The sequence below is a fragment of the Pongo abelii genome, chromosome 15, assembly GCF_028885655.2.
Source record: "Pongo abelii isolate AG06213 chromosome 15, NHGRI_mPonAbe1-v2.0_pri, whole genome shotgun sequence".
Lineage (NCBI taxonomy): Eukaryota > Metazoa > Chordata > Mammalia > Primates > Hominidae > Pongo > Pongo abelii.
Window position 1 is genome coordinate 85,653,694 of NC_072000.2, and position 27,329 is coordinate 85,681,022.

General features: G+C 41.3%; 1 protein-coding gene and 1 pseudogene across 10 annotated transcripts in view; one reads left to right on the top strand and one right to left on the bottom strand.

Moving 5' to 3' along the window:
- STON2 (stonin 2) overlaps positions 1-27,329 on the bottom strand; it is a 168,435-nt gene that overhangs the window by 118,924 nt on the left and 22,182 nt on the right. For 6 of the 10 annotated variants that reach the window (XM_024231938.3, XM_054530334.2, XM_054530338.2 and 3 more), the window contains exons 3-4: positions 10,837-11,122; positions 8,480-8,764 (exon numbers count right to left, since the gene is read on the bottom strand). In XM_024231938.3, the coding sequence (XP_024087706.3) occupies positions 8,480-8,764; positions 10,837-10,924 (373 nt within the window). In that variant the 5' untranslated portion in view covers positions 10,925-11,122. Of the gene's footprint in view, positions 1-8,479; positions 8,765-10,836; positions 11,123-11,479; positions 11,863-12,788; positions 12,985-27,329 lie in introns of those variants that run through there. The other 4 variants (XM_054530336.2, XM_054530332.2, XM_054530333.2 and 1 more) reach the window with 3 other exon arrangements.
- On the top strand, positions 25,500-25,990 carry LOC112128786 (dynein light chain 1, cytoplasmic-like; annotated as a pseudogene).

Here is a 27,329-nt window from a genome sequence, read left to right on the forward strand (position 1 = left end):
AGATCTAAAGAGATCACTTATCAACATGGCTCGACCCAAATGGGTCTTATGAAGTCAAAGAGGTATGAATCCCTCATTTGGCCTCCCTCAAATTTCAAGGGTTTTAATGTTGAACATAATTTTCATAAAAGATTCAAGGGGTATGACTCCATATGCTTCCTCATTCCTAGTAAACGCAGGTCTGAAGAACTGATGCTCTTTTTCCACATATATGGTTATACAAAGGCTTTTGTCAGGCCAGGCGTGGTGGCTCACGCCTGTAATCCCAGCACTTTGGTAGGCTGAGGTGGGTGGATCACCCACCTGAGGTCAGGAGTTCAAGACCAGTCTGGCCAACATGGTAAAACCCGTCTCTACTAAAAATACAAAAATTAGCTGGGCATGGTGGCAGGTGCCTGTAGTCCCGGTAACTCAGGATGCTGAGGCAGGAGAATCACTTGAACCCAGAGGCAGAGGTTGCACTGAGCTGAGATCACACCACTGCACTCCAGCCTGGGCGACAAGAGTGAGACTCAGTCTCAAAAAAAAAAAGGCTTTTGTCACTCTCATTTTATTTTAATCATATTTTTCTTTCTTTCTTTCTTTCTTTTGTTTGAGATGGAGTCTCACTCTGTTACCCAGGCTGGACTACAGTGGCACAATCTTGGCTCACTGCAACCTCCGCCTCCCAGGTTCAAGCGATTCTCCTGCCTCAGCCTCCCAAGTAGCTGAGACTACAGGCGCCCGCCACCATACCCGGCTAATTTTTGTATTTTTAGTAGAGACGGGGTTTCACCATGTTGGCCAGGCTGGTCTCAAACTCCTGACCTTGTAATCCGCCTGCCTTGGGCTCCCAAAGTGCTGGGATTACAGGCGTGAGCCACCATGCCTGGCCAATTTTAATCACATGTTTCTAAGGGAGACTGTGTATCTCCTTTTTTCCCTGGCCAACCATGATGGCAGTTATTCACTTCAAATCCTGCCCTAATTAAAGTCCAAGAGAAAGTGGTTGCCTTGATGATTTAAACATTTCTGGAGTTGTTTTTCCTACCAGCTGTTGCTCCTGGTTATCCAATCAACCTTGGTACGCTTCAGTGCACAATAAAATAAGTAGCCAGGTCACTAGGGTGGGGACTAACAACTCCCTGGCTTCTCTAAGGTTCTCAGTGCAGCTTCTAGCCATTTAAATACCATAAAAAATAAGAGATGTACCATTAATGACAGTCTCTTTGTCCCTAACTCCACTGTGCCCACAGCCTTGTTGCATTTTAATTAGGGCAAATAGTACATTCCAATTCCAGGCCGAAGTCCAATGCTCGCTTGGCTTTATTCTTAAGTGGCACAGTTTAAAAGATGTATTCTTTTGTTTTTTACTCTTCATCTGCCAGAAAAACTTCAAAGAGTGGAAGAAAGGGAATTGGGGGACGGGAAAGGAATATCCCGGATAACCTCGCTACTTCCTCTGTGTGTGTTATGTGTGTGCTAGTCTCTTTCCCAACTTCTCTCTGAAAGCCAGGATGTTCAGGTACGAAACAGCTGGCTAAGTAAGGTTTCACTTTTTCTTCCAGAAATTAAAACTAGGAACAGCACTGATCAGTTCCACTTCTCCTCCTCCTTCTCTTCCCACCACCTTTTTCTCTTATGACCTTCTCACAAAACAACATCCACAGAGGGGTTGCATGAGACAGGTACCAAGATAAACATTTTTACATCTCTCCCGACATGAAGACATCGGATCAGAAAGTATGGGCTTCTAATAGAAGTAAATGGAATATGAAGAGTAAAATGGGAAGAAACTAAACACTGCAACTATACATTATATATAGGAAAGAGTCCGTTTGCTCCAGTGATACTAATGTGATTGGGAAAAGGGCTAAAGCCAAAAATTAGTTTCCACTGATCCTTTTTTTCCTGGCTGAAATTATTTCTTGCATACAGAGACACACCTACATACTCCAAACTTCACCAAAGATTCCAAATTTTTGCATTTAAATACAGCACACCAAACATCTCTCTTGCCCTAATTCCATTTCATCCTTGCGTTATCCATGCTAAAAAGAGTTTGCTCAGTCTACATGAGTGAAGCTATAGCCCAAAATAGATCTAACATCTGACTGATGGAAATTAATAAACTAAGAAAAGCATTTTAGAGTGGATAAATGAGAAATTGATGGGCAAGTCATTTCTATGTGGTCAGATTAGACAAAAAGCACGAGAAGGCCATTTTTCTAAGCTGGTCACCTAGCCGTTGGCAAAGTGGCCACTACTTGGCCCACAGCTAGGTGGCCAATTTAGACAAAAGTTTATCCTAGGTCAGTAGTGCCCACTTTCTCCAAGTGAGGAAAACTGGATAAAACTGAGTAAGAGCTTTGGGGAAGCCCCAGAAGTAAATGACAATTAACAAGGGAAGTTGCTTTAAATTCTGATTTTCATCCTTCACAGGAAGAGACAATAGATGCACCTGTCATAAAATGAACTTCTCAGGCAAGTAATTCTCCCAGCATCCACTTCTTCCTTTGCTTCCTCAGAGCCAGTTCCAAATTCTCAGCTGTATGAAATGAAAAACGTAGGCCAGGCACGGTGGCTTATGCCTGTAATCCCAGCACTTTGGGAGGCCAAGGTGGGCAGATCATTTGAGGTCAGGAGTTTGTGACCAGCCTGGCCAACATAATGAAACCCATCTCTACTAAAAATACAAAAATTAGCTGGATGTGGTGGCACACACCTGTAATCCCAGCTATTTGGGAGCTGAAGCAGAGGAATCACTTGAACCCAGTGAGTCGAGATTGCGCCACTGGACTCCAGCCTGAGTGACAGAGTGAGACTCCATTTCAAAAAAAGAAAAACTTAAAAACAGAAAGACAAGTAGTGGTTGAAAGACAACCGCAAGAGATGGTAATCACAGGAGCACAGGTTGGCTCTGGTTTGCTACTAGAGGATCCAGGAAGAAGCCCAGTGGATTTCTGCTCAATTCTGAGCACTGTGCTATGTCTTTGAATATCCACACCTAGCAGAACTATACAGAGGAAGTGCTTAGTAAATATCTGGTGACTCAATGAGTAAATTATAAGGAGCTGTAAGGTTTAGGGACAAAGCACACTGACATGCACACATCTCCTTAAAAAATACCCTGCATCGTGAGCTGAGATCGCGCCACTGCACTCCAGAGCCTGGGCAACAGAGCGAGACTCCGTCTCAAAAAAAAAAAAAAAAAAAAAAAAGTCCTGCATCATTACAGATGCTCCCCTAATTCAGACTGACTCATTCTCACCCTTATGCAAAGGGTTCCATTTTAAGATTTTACAGACTTAGTACATTAGTTTCCTATGGCTGCTGTAACAAATTACCACAAACTTGGTATCTTAAAACAACAGTAATTTATTCTCTCATAGTTCTGCAGGCCAGAGTCTGAGATGAGAATCACTGTGCTAAAATCAAGATGTCAGCAGAACTGCACTCCCTGCAGAGGCTTTAGGGAAGCATCTGTTTCTTGTATCTTGCAGCTTCTGGTGGCTGCCGGCATTCCTTGGCTGTGGCTTCATCACTAAAATCTTTAAGATCAGCATTTTCAAATTTCTTTCTGTTTCATCTTCACAGTGCCTTCTCTTCTGTGTAAGCAAAATCGCCCTCTGCCACTTTCATAAGGATGCATGTGATCGCAGTTAAGGCCCACAGATAATCCAGGATTATCTCCCCATCTCAAAATCCTTACTCTCATCTACAAAGACCGTTTACCCAAATACTATAATATTTATAGGTTCCAGCGAGGGCAACTTGATGTCTTTGGGAGCCATTACTCAGCTTAGTATTACTGAAAGAATAGAGCAGGTAGCAGTGATTGCAGCAAGTCTCACACTGTCTCTACTTGCTGCAAACATCTGTGTTATTTCTGCATAATGCCTGCAGTTACATATGTGGTATTATTGCAATATACAGCACACGCATTCAAACATTTTAGATTCAAATTAAAATCTGAGCTGCACAACAGCCTCTGGAATGGAATGACTGTGTAACTTGGGGAATGTCTACATTATCCACTATGTGGGGGCAGGAGTGGGGGGCTAACGCCTAGTCTCTCCTGTGTAATTGGCCTTAGCTCTGCCAATTACTCTATCCTTATTGCTAAACACAAACCATGAGAGGAAACCCAAGAGGGCATTAGCTTAGGTGGGAGAGGTTAGTTTGGGTAAGAGGAATGTACTCTGCAGCTTTTGATTCGGTTTAGGTTCATTGATGGGTCAAGTTGGGTATTGGCAGAAAATTTGGAATTGGACCATTTTCTTTACCACTCTAATGCTGTGCACCGTCCCCTATGCTCCTTGGGTTTCTAGGTTAGAAACACTACTTGAGGTGGGGCTGGCCCTCCGCATGGTTTATTTCTGCTTCTTGCCTACAGACTGGGCATCAAGTCTGCTGGGAACCCATCCTACAGGACCCTCCTAAGGTAGAGAACTCCATCTCCACAGGGTTGAGTTAAATTTTCACACATATGAACAGATGGAATTATTCATACTTGAGCAGTTTTGAAAATTATGCTTTCATGCATTTGAACATTGCATTTCTTGATTTATTCTCTAGTAATATTAATAAATCTAAAATTCTTAGGACAATGCAGGGCTGAGATTAGGCTAAGGCAAGTGACACACTTGCCTGGGATGTAAAATTTAAGGGGGTGCCAAAAAACTCAGTCATCAAAATAACATTTTAATGCAGTATGTTAAAAATATCAAATCAAAATCAAAGCAGCAAACTATGGTTCAAAGGTTGACTATTTCTGTAAATAAAGTTTTATTAGAACCAGTAAGACAGCCAGAGGGGAGGGGGTCCCCGGAAAAACTCCAACTGGCCTGTGCACTGGGGTGGAGCCGTGGAAGTTTGTGCCACTTGCAGCAGGGAAGAGCCTGGCTCCTCCTCTTCCTGTGTGGAACCCGGGATTTGAGCTGCGGTGCGGAAGTGCTTTAGGTGAACTCTGGCCTTGCTGAGAGTCCCTGTTTCCCCTCTTTTTTCCTTTTCACCCAATAAAGCCCTGCTTTACTTACCCTTCAAACCATCTGCGAGCCTGAATTTTCATGGCCATGGGATGGACAAGGACACCATCTTTAGCTGAACTGTAGGAAAATTCCTGCAACACCAGGTCCAGGATAAGGGTGGGGCCAAGTGTGGCACAGTCATGCAAGTGTTAATTGGATCTTGTCTTTAAAATACTGATATTTTGTTCATTAAGAATTTTTTGCATTATGTGATTTTAAAAAATAATTTTAAAATAACTTTAATTTTTAAACTGAATTCTTAAAAATTAAAAAAAACCTTTTTTTTCAAGACAATTATTACAATTTGATATGGAGCAAAAGTGTTTCATGTATTTTTTCCCAATCCATCACAATGTTAAAAAGACATACTCAAGAATCACAATTTTAAGAAATTAATAATTTTTACTGCCTTATCAAGGATATTGTTGGGTGAAATAGACATTTTGTTTTACTGTGAGTAGACAACGGCCAAAAGTTTTGTCTGCTGTTATTTTTTAACCATCAATGCAAATGTCAATGCAGTGAAAAGGCAAATAACATCTTAGAATTAGAATGAAAATGATTTTAACCCCAAAGACCCCTTGAAAGGGTCTCAGGAGACACCGAGGTCTATGGGCCAGACTGTGAATTGCTGCCTTAAAGGGTAAAGCTTTCACAATATATCAAAAGCATTGTCAGTCACAAGATAAGATCCTCAGTCAGATGGGGGCAACATAATTATGACTAATCTCAAAATTAGTTTTGGAAAAATCAGTGAAGAGTTGAGCAAATTGACTGTCATATAAATAGTTTTGAGCAATCAGGAAATCTTTGAGGCTAAAGATAAAATGTGAAAGAATCTGAATGGCATGAATATAATCCATGACCTGAAGGCATGGCCATTTTAGGGCAGCAAAGTGGAGAAAGAGCACCCCACCCATCACTTACCTTCCATTCCTTGCCCCCACTGCCTCCTGGGTAATGAGGGAGCAGAGGATATTAGAGCAGCAGCAGCAGCAGCAGCAGGAAAAGTGAGGCAAACGGAAGGAGAGCACAGGGCATCCGAAGGCTGCTCCAAGACCTTGGAGCCAGTCGGCCTGGTGTGGAAGCTCTCCTGCCATTTCCTAGCACACAACCTTGGTTGAATTCCCAAAGCACTGTCTGGCTGAGTCTCCTCTACCATGTGTAATATGGATTAATATTAATACCTTCCTCATACAATTGTTGTAAGGAGTACATGAGATGATGTAGCTAAGGCACTGAGCACAGAAACTGAGACAATAAGTATGCAGTAAATGTATCACATTAAGCAGAAGGAACATATTTCTGTGCTCATTCAGTGTCCAGTGTTCGGTAACTTTTCCCTACATGTATGAATGCTTAGCCCAGAGCCTTCTCAGAGTTAGGTGTTCAGTAAGCGAAGCCTGTCTGGACCTGTCACTTCTTCCATGCTGCACTGAGAGACATGACTCAATGACAATTCATGCAGAAATATAATGCTTAGGCTGGGCACAGTGGCTCACGCCTGTAATGCCAGCACTTTGGGAGGCTAAGGCAGGTGGATCACCTGAGGTCAAGGAGTTTGAAACCAGCCTGGCCAATATGGCAAAATCCTGTCTCTACTAAAAATACAAAAATTAGCCAGGCGTGGTGATGAGTGCTTGTAATCCCAGCTACTCGGGAGGCTGAGACCTGAGAAACGCCTGAACCCCAGGGGCGGAGGTTGCAGTGAGCTGAGATTGCACCACTGCACTCCAGCCTGGGCAACAGAGCAAGACTCCATCTCAAACAAACAAAAAAAAGGAAATCTGATGTTTAAATATGAAAAAATAGACATAAATTGTGCAAATTATTATGTAAAAATATAAATGTTTCTTACACAATTGTTTTATATTTTCTTAAAATCATTTTAGTATTGAAAACACATTGAAAAACAAAGGAATCAGCCTTAAAGTGACACTAGCAAAACATTTCACACACCAACAGAAAAGCACACCAACCCTGCTTTTTGCTAGTAGGTCTCTGTGGTAGACAGAATAATGCCTCCCATTCTACCCCAGATGTCCACATCTTGATTTCCAGAACCTGTGAATGTGTTACTTTATATGGCAAAAGAACTTTACTGATGTGATTATGTTAAGGACCTTGAGATGGGGACATTATCCTGGTGAGCCCAGTGTAACCACAGAGGTCCTTAATGCCTGGTGAGCCCAACATAACCACAGAGGTCCTTAATGGAAGACAAAGTCAGATGTCAGGGAAAGATGTGACTTCAGAAGAAAGGCACAGAGAGATGCCACATTCCTGGCTTTGGAGATAGAGGAAGGGGCCATATGCCAAGGAATGTTGACAGCCTCTGAAAGCTGGGAAGGGCCAGGAAACAGACTCTCCCCTAGAGCTTCCAGAAAGGAACGCAGCCCTGCCAACACCTTGATTTTGACCCGGTGACACCCATGATGGACTTCTGAAATACAGAATAATAAGATGATAAACTCATGTTGTTTAAGCCACTACACTCGTGGTGACTTGTTACAGCAGCAAATAGAAAACTAACACGGTCCCAAAGCTTATCCAATCACCTGTGGCATACTTCAGTGCACAACAAAGAAGTAGCCAGGTCACCAGGGTGGGGACTAACAACTCCTACAGTTTACTAAGCTCCCCAGTGCAGCTTCTGGCCATTGAAATGCCACAAAATGAGAGATTTCTCATGAACAACCATCCCTACCCATGAGGATGTGGATTCAAGAGTTCTGAAGTGTGAGAATATCCATGTTTAACAAATCCTATTGGTGACTTGGTTAGACATGGTCAGTGGTCCACACTTTCACACACATTCATTTCTCTTTTTTTATTTTTTGGATTCAGAGTCTCACTCTGTCACCCAGGCTGGAGTGCAGTGGCACGATCTCAGCTTACTGCAACCTCCACTCCCAGGTTCAGCAATTCACATGCCTCAGCCTCCTGAGTGGCTGGGATTACAGAAGTGCGTGACCACGCCCAGCTAATTTTTGTATTTTTAGTAGACAGGGTTTCTCCATGTTAGCCAGGTGGGTCTCAAACTCCTGACCTCAAGTGAGCCACCCTCCTCGGCCTCTCAAAGTGATGAAATTATAGGCATGAGCCACCGCACCCAGCAGAAACATTCATTTCTGTATGTAAGGTGCTTACAATTTAGGAGCTGAGTAAATATAATTCCAATCCCTAATAGAAAAATATATATGCATTATTTTAAAGACAAGTCAACAGCCAGGGACAAGAGTAAAGGACTAGAAATGTCCTAGAACACATACATTCTTTTGTATGCTTATGTCAACAAAAACAAGCTACAGAATTAAACCAGATGAGGACTCCGTCTGCTCTCCTCTATGCGACCAGTGCTTCAGGGTTAGGGGGCAGGTGAAATGGAATCCTGGCAGCCCTACAGACCTCTCACTGAAAAGCATTCCTGCTGACCACATACCCAAGCCAGGCCCTTCCTAACTCCTCACCTGTCTCAGCTGTTTCCTGATGAGGTGGAGATGTGCTGGCCCAGGGCGTGTCGTCTTCAAACTGAACCCAGTTGCTGATGGCCGAGGCCAGGTCAGGTGGGGGCTGCTCAGGGCTCCCAGGTGGGGAAGCTGCTTCAGAGATGAGGCCCATCTTTTCAGAGGAGTCATCCTGCTCCGAGTGGGAATGGTCTTGAGAGCCTCCATCCGCCACATGGTTCTCCCCGGAGGAGCTCTCGGACTGGTCTGGGGAAGATGACAGTCCTGGGAGGTGCTCTTCCGTGCCCCCTGAAACAGATACCAGATGTCACCATCATGTGAGGAAGGCCGCTCTTCAGAGCCATCTCATGGAGGCAAAAACTAAGGATGGCCATGGGGTGCCCACACGACTCACCACTGCAGTGAGTGGGGAGAAGAAAGAGCCACACCCGTCTGACTCCATGTTAAATGACTGTTTCCCTAATTACGTGTAAACACTGTAAGCTCAGCACGTCTCCAGTCAGTATCCTGGCAGGCAGAGACTAGGAGCCTTCTTCACTATTCTTATGCCAGCATCTACTCCAGTGCTTGGGGGTCACAAAGGAAAGTGCTTACAGACGTCAAGTAAGACCTGAGTCAAGTGGGACAAGTGAAAGGCAAAAGGGACTGGTGGGGACTGTGGCTGAACAGGAGCACTTCTGTCTGAAGACATTCAAATTCAAATTTCAAACTCTTTGCAGTCTAAGCTATACACAGCCACAGGACACCAGGTGCAAACCCGTGTGCACTAATGACCAGCTGAATGTAACCTAGAGGCTATTCCTGCAGCACTGTATCACTTGATTGGCCCTAGAAAATTTAACAGCCTTCAAAATTTTTTTTTGGAAATTAAAAAAACTGGCCAGGCGCAGTGGCTCACGCCTATAATCCCAACACTTTGGGAGGCCGAGGTGAGTGGATCACCTGAGGTCAGTGGTTCGAGACCAGCCTGACCAACATGGTGAAACCCCGTCTCTACTAAAAATACAAAATTAGCTGGGCATGGTGGCACATGCCTGTAATCCCAGCTACTTGGGAAGCTGAGGCAGGAGAATCGCTTGAACCCAGGAGGCAGAGGTTGCAATGAGCTGAGATTGCGCCATTGCACTCCAGCCTGGGCAACAAGAGCGAAACTCCAACTCAAAACAATGACAACAAGAAAAAAAACTGTATCCTGATTATGGTGGTAGACACACAAATCTATACATGTGCTGAAATTCATCAGCTGTACAACAAAAGAAGTCAATTTTTCTGTATACATTTTTTTAGTCAAATAATTAATATAAAATCTTTTCTCCCATCACTAGCCAACTGGTCCATCTGCAAGTATTCAAAGCCTCTATAGCACTGTCAAACAGAAATAAAATGTGAGCTACATATGTAATTTTAAATTTTCTATTAGCCACATGAAAAAAATTAAACACAACAGGAGAAAGTATTTTAATAATACACATTTCAACCCAAGGTTGAAAATTTATAATTTCGACATGTAAGAAATATAAAATTATTAGCTATTTAATTTTTTTAAACTAGGTCTTTGAAATTTAGCGTAGGTATTTGATGCTTACAGCACATCCCAATCCAGACTTGTCACATTTCAGGGGCTCAGTAACCACATGGCCACCATATTGGAGAGCATACCTGTCGACTCACACTTTCTAGGTGTTATAAATGAAGGTGGGAGGACTTCAGTTGGCACTGGTAGCTGTAGTAGAACAGAACCAACTCACACGTCTCTGCAAATATCTCCTGGACCCTACCTTGGCCTTCATCCCTGAGCACAAGTTCTCCAAAGTCAATATAGTCATCCTCCTTATGATCAAGGATGACCGTACTGAGCTCTTTCCACATGCCATGCCTCACAGCAACCTGTGAGATAGGTACCGATTATCCCTACTGTACAGATAATGAAACTATGCATGGAGAGGTTAAATAAATAATCTACTCAAAAGCATATCACTCATTCCTGGTGCAACAGGGATTTGAACCCAAGCACTCTGGCTCCAGAGCCTGTCACTTTTAACAACTACTTTTAACAACTACATTTTTAAAAGGCTGAGAGTAAAGTACTTGGTAAATAATAAGTTTTTGTTCCTTGGGAGAAAAGAGCCACTACTTTTGGTGTTTCCAAGCCTCTTTTTAGGGCCCTAAGGTTCCCAAGATGCTTTTTCAGTGTGTAAATTCTTCCACTTAGGATTCTAAGATCTCAAGAAAGAAAGTGAGAAACTGACTCTTTTTTCTATATTAAGATCCCACCCAAAGAATAATCAAGTAGAAGCCATAACAGATAGACATGGTTCTTCGACAATCTCTTCACTTTAGGAAACGAAGGCACTCCTTACCCTGCAAGTCGGCAGGAAAGGGTGGCTCTTCATTGAAGGAGACCCATTCTGACTGGTGGGTGGCAATCACATGGTCCAAAGTCGTCATGCTAAAAAGGCACTGGTCATCTTCACACTGCTGACCTCAGGTGAACCCCAGAATACTGTCTGGGGTGGGCTGGAGTAGGGGTATGGTAGTATGGTAGACTTGGTTCCAGGGTCTGTTCTAGGTGTCTTGCCAAGGGCAGTACTCAGAATGTAGACAGATCAGCCCCTCTTGCCGTTGGTTAATCTGCCAGGCAGAAATCTGTTTAACAAACAAACAAACAAACAAAAAATTTAAAAGGATAACCATCACATCATACTGAATCCACATAGATCTAGGGCTTTTAGCACTGCCCAAAAGAAGGCCTGGGGTGGTTTCCAACTTGCCTTACTTCGCTCTGTTCCTGTCATGCCCTCACCTTTTATACTGAAATGTCTGTCTTTAGCATCAAGGTTTCTAGATAAGCCTTCATATCACACTTGCAAATAATTACACAAATTTCAGCAATTAGATTCTCTAATTTCCCTAATTATTGTATTTTAGAAATATTGTCATCTATAATACTATCATTGCAAAACAAATATTAAAACTTTTCAAAATGCTTTCACTTTCTCTTACCAGCTGGCAAAATAAAAGCATGTTCTTTTCTATTATATTAGTCCAGTTTCTTGCCTTAGGCAGGTAACTCTTCATAAACCTGATTTAAATCTCTGGCAGAAACCCAACAATCTCCAGATGATATCTCCAAGCATGGTTTATCAATCAAGAAAAATAGAAATGAAGTGATCTTGTTCATTTGGAGTAAGAGGATAGGGAATATCTGTGGTAGTGAAAAATGGGAGTTAGAGTAACATTTTCAATCTAGGCCTATTTAAATTAGTTACAATGGTCTAGCCTTTGCTCACACTGCAATTATGTTCTAGGAATACAGAAAGATTCTTAATTGACATAATTTTGTTTATGGTATTAATATCTTTTTACGACCTGAACCTAGCTCTTGATCTAATAATGATTTATAATGAATTAATAAAATCTGAATTTATCAAAAATTAATGTGCTTCCACAAAAGAGCTACTATATACCTTGAACAATATCAGTTCTTATTAACTGAATATACACAATATTCAGATAGTTTCTAGAACAACTTAACTCACAGTCTTCCAATTGCTGCACAATGAAAAGTTTAGGAAATTTTACTACAGGTTATCATCTGCAGTAAATAATCTCTACTTTTTGGTGTTTAAAACAGTTTTGGCACATGCTGCTTCCTAAAAACAACTAATGTTTATATAGAATTTATAATTTTCAGAAACATGTTTTCATACCATACTTCACTTGATTCAGTAGCCATTTTGATGAGTAGGACACATAGTACTCTAATTCTTCTATGGATAAAGAAATTTGGGCTGAGAAAAATTAAGTGACTTACCTAACACTTTTAGTGTTTCCAGGCCCTTTTGGTAAAATGCTTCCTCCAGGCTAAGTGGAAGAGTTTACAAACCTCAGCACAGTGGCTGACTTTTCTTCATAATAAGATCTCACCCAAAGAATAATCAAGTAAAAGCCATAACAAGAAGGTGTGTTTGAAGCACCACACTAAGTGATAGATCCAACCCTTGAGCCCAGGTCTTCTGCAGCCAAAACACTCTAACCCTGGTGTCATAGCCACAAAGAAGTACAACAGAATACAGTACATATAGACTATCACCCAACTTAAGTACTTTACAAATATCAATTACAATGGAACTGTAATGAAATGTCCAGGAAACTCCCCATGTGAAAGTTTGCCAGCACACCCCAAGCTGTATAAAGGATGGGAAGCCCAGAAGCCTCTTCTCCAAGTCCCTCTCCTAGGATCCTTGCCAACCACAAGGCCAGACATAGGCAAACAGCCTGGAGAGAGCAGGTCTCCCAAACCAGATCTTACCAGAGAGCAGCGCAGGGTCCACAAGCACAAAGAGCTGATTCCCACTGGCTTCTGCCTATGATGACTTTCTCAAGCCCTGTCAAATGTGTGTCACTCAATGTGGTAATGGCTGCAGGCCAAGATAAGGCAGTAAAATTGAAGAGTCAGATTCCTCTTCTCTCAACGACAGCAGCATGTAAACCAGCCCCACAGCACCCTTCAAAAAAAAAAAAAAACCCACAATACAAGTCCCTATGCTGACACATGCAGTGTCATCACTCAACGGGGAAAACATCCTGCCAATCCTGCAATGATGAACCCAGCAAAAGTCATGGATAAGTGGGGTAGGGAAGGAAACAGGGGACGAAGGTGAAGGTAAGGGGAAAATATTTAAAAATTTTACACTGAAAGGTTTTAAAGACCAACAACTTCAGGTGTTATGAGAAAATGAGGCCCAAGGAAATCAGGCACACGAATAGAGATTGTGATCATGGGCCCAGGAGTTAGGTTGTTTGGATTTGAGTCCTATACAGTCTTGGAGTCCTATACAGTCGTGGACTCATAACTCAACCTCTTTAAGCTCCAGTTCAACCTTGTACAGAAAGAATAATAAAACTCACTCCATAATTCTGAGGATTAAACAAGATAATGTACGCCAAGTACTCAGGACTGGATGTAATAAACCCTCTGTAACAATGACAATGAAAACAGCAGGTGACCTTACAGAGGGCTTACTGTGCCCCAGGCTCCATTCCAAACCAATGTTAGCCATCGCCAGCACTGCTGCTGTTGTTAAATGACTCGCCCAAGGTTGCATAACTTGTTCGTAGAAGTCTTGGGACTGGAATGCAGATTTCATGAAACCACTCCATTTCTGTCATTTGCAGATTCTGGTTTCAGTCATTGTTCAAGAAGTTCTAAATGCTAAGTAGAGTCATGTGTTCAGCTACAGTGCCCAGAAGGCAGATTCGAAATCCTCTTCATTATAGATATAGGTGCATTCTGGCCAAAGTACCAAGACCATTCCTCAGAATGTATGAATAAAAAAAGAGCCCCAAAACTTTATCTATCCTTCCTTCACTTGTCCCAGACCAGACATGGGCTGGTGACAGACAATGAGTGGTCCCAATGAAGACTGGTGGAACAAATTGATCACATGGAACCCCCATCATATTCCATACCATAAATCCATAAAATGGATTTTAGGTACTTGCCATGGAAGAGCCACACCAATAAGCCATAAGAAATTAGACCTTGAAAAGTGCTGTGCTAGCAGCTGGAAACCCACAGAAGAACCCAATAATTGTGAGGTTAAGTTCATACTGGAATTAGTTTCTTGGTAAAAACCTCACCCCATTTTTAGAATGTGAATCATAAAATGAGGTTTAGAATCACCACAAATGAGTGGTGACTCAGTATCAGCAGGAGGATTGACCAACAGATGCTAAAAGTTTCATTGAAGTCTTGGAGTTGCCATTTCAGAGAGCTACTTCTTTCTCAGCATTATACAAAAATTTGTAGAAGGGAGAATGCAATTGTCTGATAAGATGGGGGTCATAGAAGTAGTTTTGTCTTATGACAGTCCTCTAATTGCCACAGTTTAGCCATAGAGAGATCTCTGAGAGTTGGAACCATATGGGACTGGGTGGGTTTCTGAGATCTGAAGGATGTCCTTGATTCGGGACCAACAGAGGGACAAGTGAGGGAAGCCTCTGGACAGGGGATCGATCACCGCAAGTGACAGTAAAAATCAGAAGCAGACCTTAACAAGGTGTGTTTCTGTCTGAACAAGCCTCTGTCTGATGAGAGCAGAGGTATCTACTGGGGGAATATGGAGTGAAGGGATTGATTGACCATAAAAGCTATGGAGAGTTCAAGGGGAAATGAGAAGCTGTGGGAGGTTTAAAAGCAGAGAGTGACTCAAGAAGTGTGCTTAAGGGAGATTAGCCTTCCTCAGACAGTGCTGGACAGAAGCGTGGTGATGGAATTTTTCAGCCATCAGTACCTCTGGTGTGTTTCACAAAGTTGGGGGCCACAGTCATCAGGAAAATGTACTGTTTCTGCCCATTCTAGGGCCTGACGGTCAAGGAAGAACAAAACAGCATCTCTGCCCTCAAGCAGCTGTCAACTGCAGGGAGATATGACAGCAACCTAAAACAATAACCTCTTCTCTCTAACCTATTCTGGCGGTTAGTCACCAAAAGTAGGACAGCAGCAAGTAAGAGTGTTAAGAGACTCCTGAGAGCTTGAGCTATAGGTGGTCTTGAACTCTACTCTAAGCCAGAAAGGAGGGGTCTGAGCAAAAGAGCTGTGGGGCACAGGCATTCTGGAAGGGGGAGCAGGAATGGCACGTCTAGCCCACAGTGAGTTACACTCTGTTCATCTGAAGAGGGTATCAAGTGTCCTGGAAAAGGAGCTCTAAGTTTCAGAACGAGTTTGAGCTCTGAGCTTACCCTCTCCAATCCCACTGCCAATGCCTTGGCTCAGTCCCTCATGATGTCTCACGCAGACAGTTACAAGTCTCCTACCTGTCTCCCTGCCTTCATATCACCCGCTCAAACCTACCATCCAACATATTATGCTAGAGTTATCTTCCTAAAACCTGAAAATGGCTATGCCACAGCTCTGCTTACAGCTCCTCAAAGTCTCCTCACAGGATAAAGTGAAGTATGAGAAATGAACAAAGGATTCCTGAGAGCAGGGGTTGCATGCTATACCCTCAGCATTGAGCATAGTGCCTGGCACATGTTAGCAGCTCAATAAAAATTGTTGTATAAATGCAGGCACTTTGTGAATCTGGCCCTGATCCACCTCTCTAATCCCATGTGTCATTCTCTCCCCCTGTGAATCCTATATTCTTGATGAACTGAGTTATCTGAAAGACTGTGTTTTTGAATATCCTTTGTCCTATTCGATCACTTGTTCATACATTAATTCAATACATTATTAAATATTATCTTTGGGATACATTTTCCCTACATTTTTATTTCATGAGCTCCTGCTCACCTTCAAGTCTTAGCTCAATCATTATCTCAGGCTTGGTTCAACAAGCATTTATGCCAAATGGCAATCACTGAATGCAAAGACAAAGAACACAAATTATTTTGCCATAAAACCTTTATAATATGTATGCTCATTGTTTTTTGCCTACTCAATACCCAAAACTCCTTTCTTTTTTGAGAAAAAAATAATATCTTTACATCCCTCCTGGCAATTAATCCAGGCTTTGTCAATGGCTCCTAGAATATTGAGGGAATGCTAAAAGGTACAAGGGCCTTGAACACATGCAAGAGTGGCATGTGAACAATGGAAACTTGACCCAAGCCCAGAAGCAGGCACAACCCAATTCCGTGGCAATGGTGACAAGTGTGGCATCCTAACCAGACCCATCGTGTGACTCTGGCTCTGTTCACTGCTGGCTAGGTCCTGTGGTTTCTACCTATTTTCCAAGCCACGTTTGACAGTCATCTGGCAATCCAATGAGCTCTTTCATACCTTTCAATAGACTTCTTTCCTGCTTATATTAGCTAAAATTAATTTCTGTTGCTTGCAACCAAAAAAACTCTGATCTATGGTGGTACTCCTCAACTTCCAATAAGTAAAGTACCATACTTCCCACTTGTCCTTTATCCCTCATAACTTCTGAATGCTGTTACTATCTTAACCTACACTCATTTACCAAATTATGATGAAATTATTTGTTAATGTGGCTATATGAGGAAAGGGACTTGATCTTTTGCTTAATGATGTCTTTAACTCTTAGAATAGGGTATGGCTTTTAGTAAATGTTTGTTGGGTAACCAGCTGATTGAATGAATGAATGAATGAATTTGCCTTAACATACAGTAGGTAGCCTCTTCAGCTCTTTTGAGATGTTAATAAATGTTTTAGGAAGGTTAATTTAAACACTATGTGTAAAATAGCTTCGGAGAAAATCTAGATATAGGGAAATATGTTCATTCCCCTTTCTCTTTGATCTAAAATTATATCATCCAATTCCAATAGAGCAGACACTAGACACAGGGACTACTGACATGTAGTTAATCCAAATGAGTTGTTCCTTAAGTGTAAAATATACACCATATTTTAAAGAGTATAAAAATGTGTAAAATATCTAATAATTTTATACTGCTTTCATGTTAAAATGGTATCTTGGATGTATTCGCTTAAGTAAAACATACTGTTAAAATTAATTTCCCCAGTTCCTTTTAACTTTTTTAAATGAAACTACTAAAATATTTAAAATCATTTATAAGTAGCCCATGCTATATTTCTTCCTTTTTTAACTGAGACAGGATCTCACTCTTGTTCAGGCTGGAGTACCAGGGCACTATCACAGCTCACTACAGCCTTGACCTCTGCAGGCCCGTGTGATCCTCCCACCTCAGCCTCCTGAGTAGCTGGGTCTATAAGTGCACACCATCACACCAAGCTAATTTTTAAAAATGTTTCCATAGAGACAGGGTCTCACTATGTTGCCCAGGCTGGTCTCAAACTCCTGGGCTCAAGCAATCCTCCCACCTCAGTCTCCCAAAGTGCTGGGATTACAGGAGCGAGTTACTGCACCTGGCCTAATGGTATATTCCTATTGGACAGCATTGCTCTAAAGCAGTCCATTTTTCATTTCATCCTTTATTTTGAAGGCTACTTTTCACAAGACATAGAATTTTTCCTTCAGTATTTTGCCTTTTGGTTTGAATGTTTCTAATGAGCAGCTGATTATATGTAATTACTCATGCTTATATAATGTGTCTTCTTTCTTCTAATGGCTTTCAATATTTTCTCTTTATCTTTCATTTTCAGCAACTGACTACATAGTGCATTTGGATGTAGTTTTCTTAGAACTCATTTTACTCAAAGTTAGTGGAGTTTCTTGAATCTGTATGTGTTTTTTCATTAAATTTGGAAAAACTGAGTCAGTATTTCTTCAAATGTGTTTTTCTGCCTCTTTTCCATCTCTTCTGTTAATCTGTCCTTGGGTTCACTGACTCTTTCTCTTCTCATCTCCATTCTCCCATAAGCTTATCCTGTGAATTTTATCTTAGTTATTCAGCTTTTCCATTTTATAATGTTCTTTTATAGTTTCTATTTCTCTGCTGAGATGCCTTATATATTCACTCATTGTGACAATATTTTCCTTTAGTTCTTTGAACATATTTATAATGGCTGCTTTAAAGACTTTGTCTGCTAAATCCAACTTTTGGACCATTTGGAATTAGTTACTATTGACTTTTTTTTTTTTTTTTTTTTTGCTTGACTATGGGTAATACTTTTCTACTATGGGTAATACTTTCCTAAGGTTTTTTTGTTTTGTTTTGTTTTGTTTTTTTGCTTTGTTTTGTTTTATTGCATACCTAATAATTGTTGGTGATACACTGAAGACCTTCTGGATTTGACTTTCCACTGCAGAGTGCTGATTTTTGTTCCAGCAGGCAGTCTGACCAAGCGCTGCTCACCTAGAGCTTGTATAAAGCTTGGTCTTTTACTTCACTGGATTAATTTGTTTCCCAAGGCCCTCTAATTGCTGTAGGACTCAATTTCTAAACTCTGTCTCCCCTGCAGATCTTAACAGGGTATGATGGTTAATATTGAGCATCAACTTGATTGGACTGAAGGATGCAAAGTATTGTTCCCAGGTATGTCTTTAAGGGTGTTGCCAAAGGAGATTAACATTTGAGTCAGTGGACTGGGAGAGGCAGACCCACTCTCAATCTGGGTGGGTACCATCTAATCAGTAGCCAGTGTGGCTAGAATAAAGCAGGCAGAAGAAAGTGGAATGACCAGACTTGCTGAGTCTTCTGGCTTTCATCTTTCTCCCATGCTGGATGCTTCCTGCCCTCAAACATCAGACTCCAATTTCTTCAGCTTTTGGACGGTTGGACTTACACCAGTGATTTGCCAGGGGCTCCTGGGCCTTTCGCCATGGACTGAAGGCCACACTGTTGGCTTCCCTACTTTTGAGGTTTTGGGACTCAGATTCGATTCCTTGCTCCTCAGCTTGAAGACAGCCTACTGTGGGACTTCACCTTGTGATCAATACTCCTTAATAAACTCCCCTTCATATATATCATCTATCCTATTAATTCTGTCCCTTTAGAGAACCCTGACTAATACACAGGGCTTGGTTCTAGGCTTTGCTAGGGTAGGTTTAAAGTAAATCTTACTCTAGAGCATGGGCTGGCAAACTACGGCCACAGCCTTAGTCTGGCCATCTGCCTTTTTTGGTAAATAAAGTTGTATTATTAGTATATTTACCAGCCACACTCATTAGTTTACATATTGTCTATGGTTGCTTTTGGTCTACAATAGCAGAGTTGAGTAGCTGTGACAGATACTGTATGGCTCACAGGGACCGAAATAATTACTGCTCAATAATAATAACTACTGGCCCTTTATAGAAAAAAATTTACAGACCCTCCTTGAGAACATGATCCTTACCCCTAAGACACAGGCTTTCTATACTTGGTTGGATGCTTGAGATGTTAATAAGACATTAACGAGCTCTTTCCACTGTGGCTAGGCTGGACCAGACCACCAATGTCCCCCACTATTGCCTGATGTCCAGTATCTTTGTCCCATTCTCAATCCTCCAGCAGCCACTCTATTAAGCTCTGTATGGTTTCAGTGTGTACCTGTGCACTCTAAGCTGGCCAAGGGTTCTCTCAGTACACCCAGACATACTTCTGCTCCTCTCCCCATCCCCATGCTCTCTGCTCCCCAACTCTCTGCTCTCTGGTGGCCTGTCCTGCAGATTCCAGCTGCTTCAATTGCCCCAAACTCTGATCTCTGTTTTCTTAGCTCAGCAGGACCGCTGTGCTTGGCTTAGACTCCAGCTGACCACACTGCAGTCAGGAAACTCTTCCCTGGAAAAGAGCCAAGGCGAGTGTCAGGCTCACCTCAGGACAGAAAATCTTGTGCTGCCTGTTGACCGAACCCTGAAAACAGTTGCCTCACAGATGTTGTTGTTTTGTGGTTGTTCGCTGCAGAAGAAGGGCTAGTTACCAAGTATAACCAGAACTGGAAGTCCTCCCCTGGAACATTACTTTCTGACTTGTGTTCACTTTTAAAAAGAGATTAGTTCAGACATCTAAATACAGGTCATTTCATAGTAATGTACTGAAAATTAATTGGAAATTTTACAGAAATTTTATAAATCATATGAGAATAAAAGGAAGGTTTCATTCAGCCATATAGATTAATTCCATTGCTCCAGAGCTGGGAAAATGATTTATTTTGTTAGGTTAGCTATGCTATATAATACAAAAATATTACTTGTGCCTGGTTAGTGATCCAAAAGAGGTTGTTAAATCTTTGGCCATCTTCCCTGTCTACCTCTTTTTCATAGGTATTCAGCTAGGTAGCGTCTATGAAAATCTCCACATCCACTTTTTTGGGTTTGAGACTACTGGCAACCACTGTCCAGCCATCTGTTTGGAGTTTATGCAAAAACATCTTCAACTAGATCCTGGTGTCCATTCCAAACCCACAAGTAAGGCCTCAGTTTTCTCTTAAATAAGGACAAGCATCTGAAGGTCAAATCAAAAGCTACAAAGAAAGGAAGAATGGGAAAAACAGACTACATAAATTCTATATATTTCTTTACAGCGTTCTTCTAAAGCAAGATATTCAGCTACCTTATTGAGCATCTACTATGCACTCAGAATTGTGCATAGCACAACAACACAAGATAACAACAAGCTTTCATACACTGATATCTGTGTCACAGTGGGCTACAGGAGCCATAGAAGCTGAATCAGAAAGTAGAAATAACCATGCTGCTTGTATCATAAGTTGCTAGAACAAAGAGAAGACTGGAAGGCCCCATTACCCTCTGAGAAAGACTAAATCAGATTAAGGACTTGAATACTGCTTCTCTTCCCTTTCCTTCTTCCACATTCTTTTCCTTGATGAGAGACCTGAATTCTCATTAATAAAACCTGAACAGAGTTCACTGAAGAACACACACACACATTAACTAACAGGTATCTTGATGCTCCTAGAAGAGAAAATGAGTTGAGTAATCCTGGTTGTTTGCTCTTATTATTTCGACTTTTAAAAATGTCATTCTTTCATTTAAATATTTTATTTTAAAAAACAAAAGGAGACCTCCCAATCTTCTTCCAATTTCCATTGAAAACTGGGGAACAGAATGAACACCTCAGCCTCAAATCAAACATGTATGAGAAAGAAGTCCAAAAGAAACAAATGTCATACTTTGACCACAGTTAGCATCTATCTATGATTCTCCATAAGTGAACTCCCTCTTCTTTTTGTCTTACAAGCACACACAGCATAATCTCCTAACCCTGGGTGCCTTCCCTTGTCTAAAGTCATATTACTTGTGGGTATGAGTGTGTCTGTATGTGTGTATACACACTTATAAATACACACATTTATGTACATGCATACATATATGTATATCCCGAGGTTATAATTACAAAATACTCTATTGTGTGATTTTCCTTCAAAATAAACAATCCCGATGGCTCTGCTATCTAACAATTCCATGGCCCCACATTCAGAGTCAAGAATCTAAGTTACACTTGGCTTGAAAAACTGGTTAGGCATTGCCTCTGATCTTTGGTGCATTCCTGAGGCAGTGACCTTGACTGATATCCCCAGGTACCTGAGCAGTGTATCACATTAGTGAATGGCTCTGGTAGGAGGTCAGGCTTTAAAGTTTGCAAAACATTTTCCAGTTCCTTGAACTCTTAGAAGATATTAACTTACTCCATCTTGGTGCATTCATCTTGGTTTAACTCCATATTTTTTTTTGAAATGAGAATACTAATATTTTGCCTGTGTGACAGTGGGGAGTTGATGTGGATAATTTCTTATTTATATTTTAGAGCCATATATAAATTAGATGCATTTTACAATTCATCTAATTTCAGAGAAGATAAAATATTTTTTAAGGCTGGGCACAGTGGCTCACACCTGTAATCCTAGCAATTTGGAAGGCCGAGGAGAGAGGATCACTTGAGGTCAGGATTTTCTGACTAGACTGGCCAACATGGTGAAACCTCATCTCTATTAAAAATACGAAAATTAGCCAGCCATAGTGGTGTGCGCCCGTAATTCCAGCTACTCGGGAGGCTGAGGCAGGAGAATCGCTTGAACCCAGGAGGTGGAGATTGCAGTGAGCCGAGACTGCAGTACTGCACTCTAGCCTGGGTGACAGAGTGAGACTCCATTTCAAAAAAAAAATATATATATATATATATTTACTTATTTATACACACATACACATATATTTCTTAGAATCGATGAAATTGTCTTATTTTTTACCAGTTATCAAAAATTATAATTAGTATATAGTTCCAGAATGCAAAGAACTTCATGGGTTATTTCAATTCACTTTTACAGTAACCCTGAGATAAGTAAAGCAAATATTTCTCTCACTTGATAAAGTAACTGGCTCAGAGAGGTTCTGTGACTAGATCAAGGTCACAGAGCTAACCATCTCCCAGAATTGGGACAGAATTACAGACCTCCTGACTCTATAAATTCTGCACTCTTTCTACAACAGCACATTCTGCCTTCTAGAAATGAGGTATAACTGACAGTGTTCGCTGCATCACCAGCATCCATTTCTTCTCATCATCCTGGTTTAAGCCAATCACAATAATTCCTATTCCTGCTCTCCTATCTTCACCTAGAGGTGGTAACTTCACCAAGTTCTAGCTAGTTAGACATAAATGGAGATACAGTGAGAAATATAGTTCTAAAAAGTATTTTTTGTCTTGGTTTTGTTTTGCTATCCCAATGAAGGAGACAGATGTAGTTCATGAAGCTCTGATCCTTCTCATTTTTTCTTTTTTCCCAACTTGAATACGGTCTTAATAGCTGGAGCTACAATAATCATAGAAAGGACAGGCTAAGAGAATAACAGTCATTGGCCCTGATGTCACTGAGCCACTGAACTGATATCAACAATCATTTGTTTCTCTACTTTTTATGTGAAAAATTATATTTTTGCTTAAGCTATTAGAATTAGACTTTCTGATGCATGCAGAGGAATGTAACTCTAACCAAAAAAAAAAAAAAAAAAAAAAAACAGAAGAGATCAATGTGGTAGGCAGAATCCTAAAATGACCTCATTATATCTGAGCCCTGGTATTACTCTTGTAGTTATGTTATACTGCATGGCAAAACAGATTTTACAGATGCAATTAAGGTTACTACTCAATTGACCTTAAGACAGGGAGATGATCCAGGTGAGCCAAATCTAATTAATGAGCTCTTTAAATGGCAGCCTCAGTCCTGCAACCACAAGGAACTGAACTCTGCCAACAATAGGCCATAGCCTGAAGGGGACCCTGAGCTCCAGTGAGAACACCACTGGCCAACCCTTGATTTCTGCCCATGGTACCCTGAGCAGGGAACCCATTCAGACTGTGCCAGACTTCTGACCTAACAAAGAGTGAGGTTTCAACACACATTTTGTGGTCCTGTGATACACACTTACAGAAAACCAATACAAAAACCAAGAAAATCTCTGATTGTCAATGAGATTGTGAAAGAGAAAGGGAGTATAACAGTAAAAAATGGGAGGAGAATTTACTCCAGAGCTTAAAGTCTTCGAAGTCTAGCCAAAGCCTTCTTTAAATAATTTCCCAATATGGATAAGGGACTGAACTTCAACTAAAATCAACCATTATCCACAGTAGGGAATAAACAAAGACAATGCAAAACTGCAGAAAATACAAAATTACACATGTCGCACTTTGAAACACACTACATGGGTATTCTCTCTTCAGGTTTAATTTCTGTTTTTCTGCCTTGCTTATTTAGGCCACTGCAAAATTAGGTTGCTTTTTCAGAGACATGGGGCAAGGCTGGAAAAGTGATCATTTTTAGTGGAGAAGGTTAAGGAAAATTTTGGGGTATGTTCCCTTTCGACATCAGGAGGCCAATGGCAATTCAACCAGTTTTCTGGAGCAGCAGTGATCATTACACGCCAGTGATTCTTCTTAACAGTGAGGGATGTTAACATTTTAGAATGTTTTGAAGGTGGGATGAGGGGAGAGTGAGGAAAAAAGGAAGGAAAGGAAAAGTAAACTTGATTGTGGTATCTTCTCTCACACTCTTTCCTTAAACAGGATATTTATTCATTCATCCAACAAGTGGTTATTAAATACCAGCTAGATGTTCAGGGTACAAAAGTAAATGAGAGCTGGGCGCACTGGCTTCACGCCTATAATCCCAGCACTTTGGGAGGCCGAGACAGGTGGATCACCTGAGGTCAGGAGTTCGAGACCAGCCTGACCAACATGGCGAAACCCCGCCTCTACTAAAAATACAAAAATTAGCCGGGTGTGGTGGCACATGCCTGTAATCCTGGTCACTCCAGAGGGTGAGGCAGGAGAATCGCTTGAACCCGGGAGGCAGAGGTTGCAGTGAGCCGAGATCACACCATTGCACTCTAGCCTGGCAAGGCTTTGCAACAAGAGTGAAACTCCGCCTAAAAAACGAAAAAAAATAATAAATTTAAAAAAGTAAATGACACAGATATAGACCCTGCCTTCAAGGGGCTTATATCATGAGGGAAAAGGAAGTATGAAACAAATCAACCAAAAACAAAAGACCTACAAATAAACAGAGTTAAGACAAGGAATAACAAGGAATCTTATACATAGAGTGACAGAAGATGTCTCTGAAGAGGTGACACTTAACTATCATCTCAAAGATAAGAAGAAGCCAACCACGACGGGATGAAAAGTGAAGAGGATTCAAGGTAAAGGGAACCAAAGACACAAAGAGTCTGAGATGAGAAAAACAAATAAACAAATCCAGAAAACACTTGACCTGGGAATAGAGTAGCCAAGAGGCATGAGAGGTTGTAAAGGTCATGAGTCTTTAGAACTACAAGGTCTTGTGATTCAGATTAAGATGTTTAACTTTTATTCCAAGCACGATGAGAAGTCACTGAAGAAGTTTAAAGAGAAGCAACAAAATTTGATTTGCCTTTTTTGAAACTCAGCAAAGAAAATGGAAAGGGAAAGATTGGAATTAAAGCGAACAATTAGGAGGCTGTCAAAACAGTTGAGAAAAGAGATGATGGTGGCCTGAAACAACCTAGGTGTCCGATGATGAACGGGATGGATAAGCAAAATGTAGTATATACATGCAATGGAACATTATTCAGCCTTAAAAAGAAAGCAAATTCTGATACATGCTACAACATGAATGACCCTGGAGGACATCATGCTAAGTGAAATAAGCCAGTTACAAAACGACAAATACTATATGATTCCACTTACATGAAGTACTTAAAGTAGTCACATTAACAGAATAGAGAGTAGAATAGTGGTTGCCGGGGGCCAGGGAGGCAGAGGAGTTAGTGTTTAACAGGTACGAAGTTTCAGTTTTGCAAGATAAAAAGAGTTCTGGAGATGGATGTGGCAATAGTTGCACAACGATGTGAAAGGACATAATGCCGCTGAACTCTACTCTTAAAAATGGTTAAGGTGGTCCATTTTATAGTTGTAATTTAACAGAATTTTTAAAATTAAAAAAAAAAATGACCACGCAAGCTGAAACTATGCAAAGCAGTCTTCGCAAAGGGGAAAATATGATTGCTTTGTGACCTTTAAAACTCTCTGTCAAACATTAAAAGCTTTCTTCTTAGATGCGCCACAGCTTCGGTAGCGATGGCAGCTCCAGCCGGGCGATGCTAGCACCTCCCCAGGAGACCGTTGCAGTCAGCCAGCCCCCTTCTCCATGGGTAACCATGTGTGACCAAAAGGCCGTGATCAAAAATGCGGACATGTCGGAAGAGATGCAACAGAACTCGGTGGAGTGCGCTACTCAGGCGCTGGAGAAATACAACATAGAGAAGAACATTGTGGCTCATATCAAGAAGGAATGTGACAAGAAGTACAATCCCACCTGACATTGCATCGTGGGGAGGAACTTCAGTAGTTACGTGACACATGAAACCAAACACTTCATCTACTTCTACCTGGGCCAAGTGGCCATTCTTCTGTTCAAATCTGGTTAAAAGCATGGACTGTGCCACCCACCAGTGGTCCATCCAAAAACGAGGACTGCAGCCTAAATTCCAAATACCAGAGACTGAAATTTTCAGCCTTGCTAAGGGAACACCTCGATGTTTGAACCTTTATTGTGTTTTATACAGGGCATTCTCTGTACTAGTTTGTTGTGGTTATAAAACAATTAGCAAAATAGCCTACATTTGTATTTATTTTCTCTTCCATACTTCTGCCTCACGTTGTTTTCTCTTAAAATCCATTCCTTTAAAAAATAAATCTGTTGGCTGGGCGCAGTGGCTCACGCCTGTAATCTCAGCACTTTGGGAGGCTGAGGTGGGCAGATCAAGTGGTCAGGTGTTCGAGACCAGCCTGGTGAAACCCCGTCTCTATTAAAAATACAAAAAAGTTAGCCTGGCATAGTGGCATTCGTCTGTAATCCCAACTACTTGGGAGGCTGAGGCAGGAGAATTGCTTGAACCCGGGAGGTGGAGGTTGCAGTGAGCAGAAATCACGCCATTGCACTCCAGCCTGGGCAACAGGAGAAAGACTCCATCTCAAAAAATAAATAAATAAATAAATAAACAAACAAATCTGTTGCACATGTGAAGAAAACAAAGCTTTCTTACTGTTGTAATTTAAAATATTAGCAACATTTAAACATTAAAAGCTTTCTTACTGTTTTAATTTAAAATATTAGCAACATTGAGAATAAAGTGTTTTATTTCTTTATAAAGAAAAAGAAAGATGATGATGGCCAGAGTCTGGATGAAACAGTGGAGATGAAGAGAAAGAGATGTCATCTGAGATATATTTTAGAGGCAGGGTCTTCAGGACTTACTGATGGATGTCACATAGGAGGGAGGACAAGGAATTCTGGTGGAGGACAGGGTGGGTGATAGTGCCACTGACCAGGGTAGAGAGAAAGAGTTAGGATTTGGGAGTAAAGTAAGCATTTCTTTTTAAATATGATACATTTGGGATGCTCATTAGACATCCAAGAGAGATGTCAACTAGGCACTTGGACTTTTGAGTTTGAAGCTTGAGGCCAGAGATACAAGTTAGGACATGACCATCAGACGGAAGGAATCCAGTTATCTAGGGAGAAGCTGTAGCAAAAGAAAAGAAGTGGCCAATGTTGTCACACGCCAGGGCAATGTGGATGCTCACACTTAGAAAGCTCCATCCAAGTTTTAGAACCCTGTGACGCCAAATGGACACAGAAGATGGTGGAGTCCCAGATAGGGAGTGCTGCTGTGCCCTGCTCTTCAATACAAGGGCATGCATGAGTTAGAGGTCCTGGACCAAGCAGCCCACTCTCTATCTGGCCACTTGGAAACAGAAAAGTTTGAAATGAGGCTTTTCTCTGTAAGATTCCTTGAATACTAGATGTGAAAAAAAAATGAGGATGTTGCCAAAGAACTCAGTAAATACAAGAACAAATGTCCTCCACGGTAACTCTGCCACTAGGGGAGGAGAAGGTGTCAGGAATGATACAACAAGAGCAGGAATTTCCTGACACTGCAACCCATTTAATATTGATTTAAAGAGTAATTATTAAATGAAATAA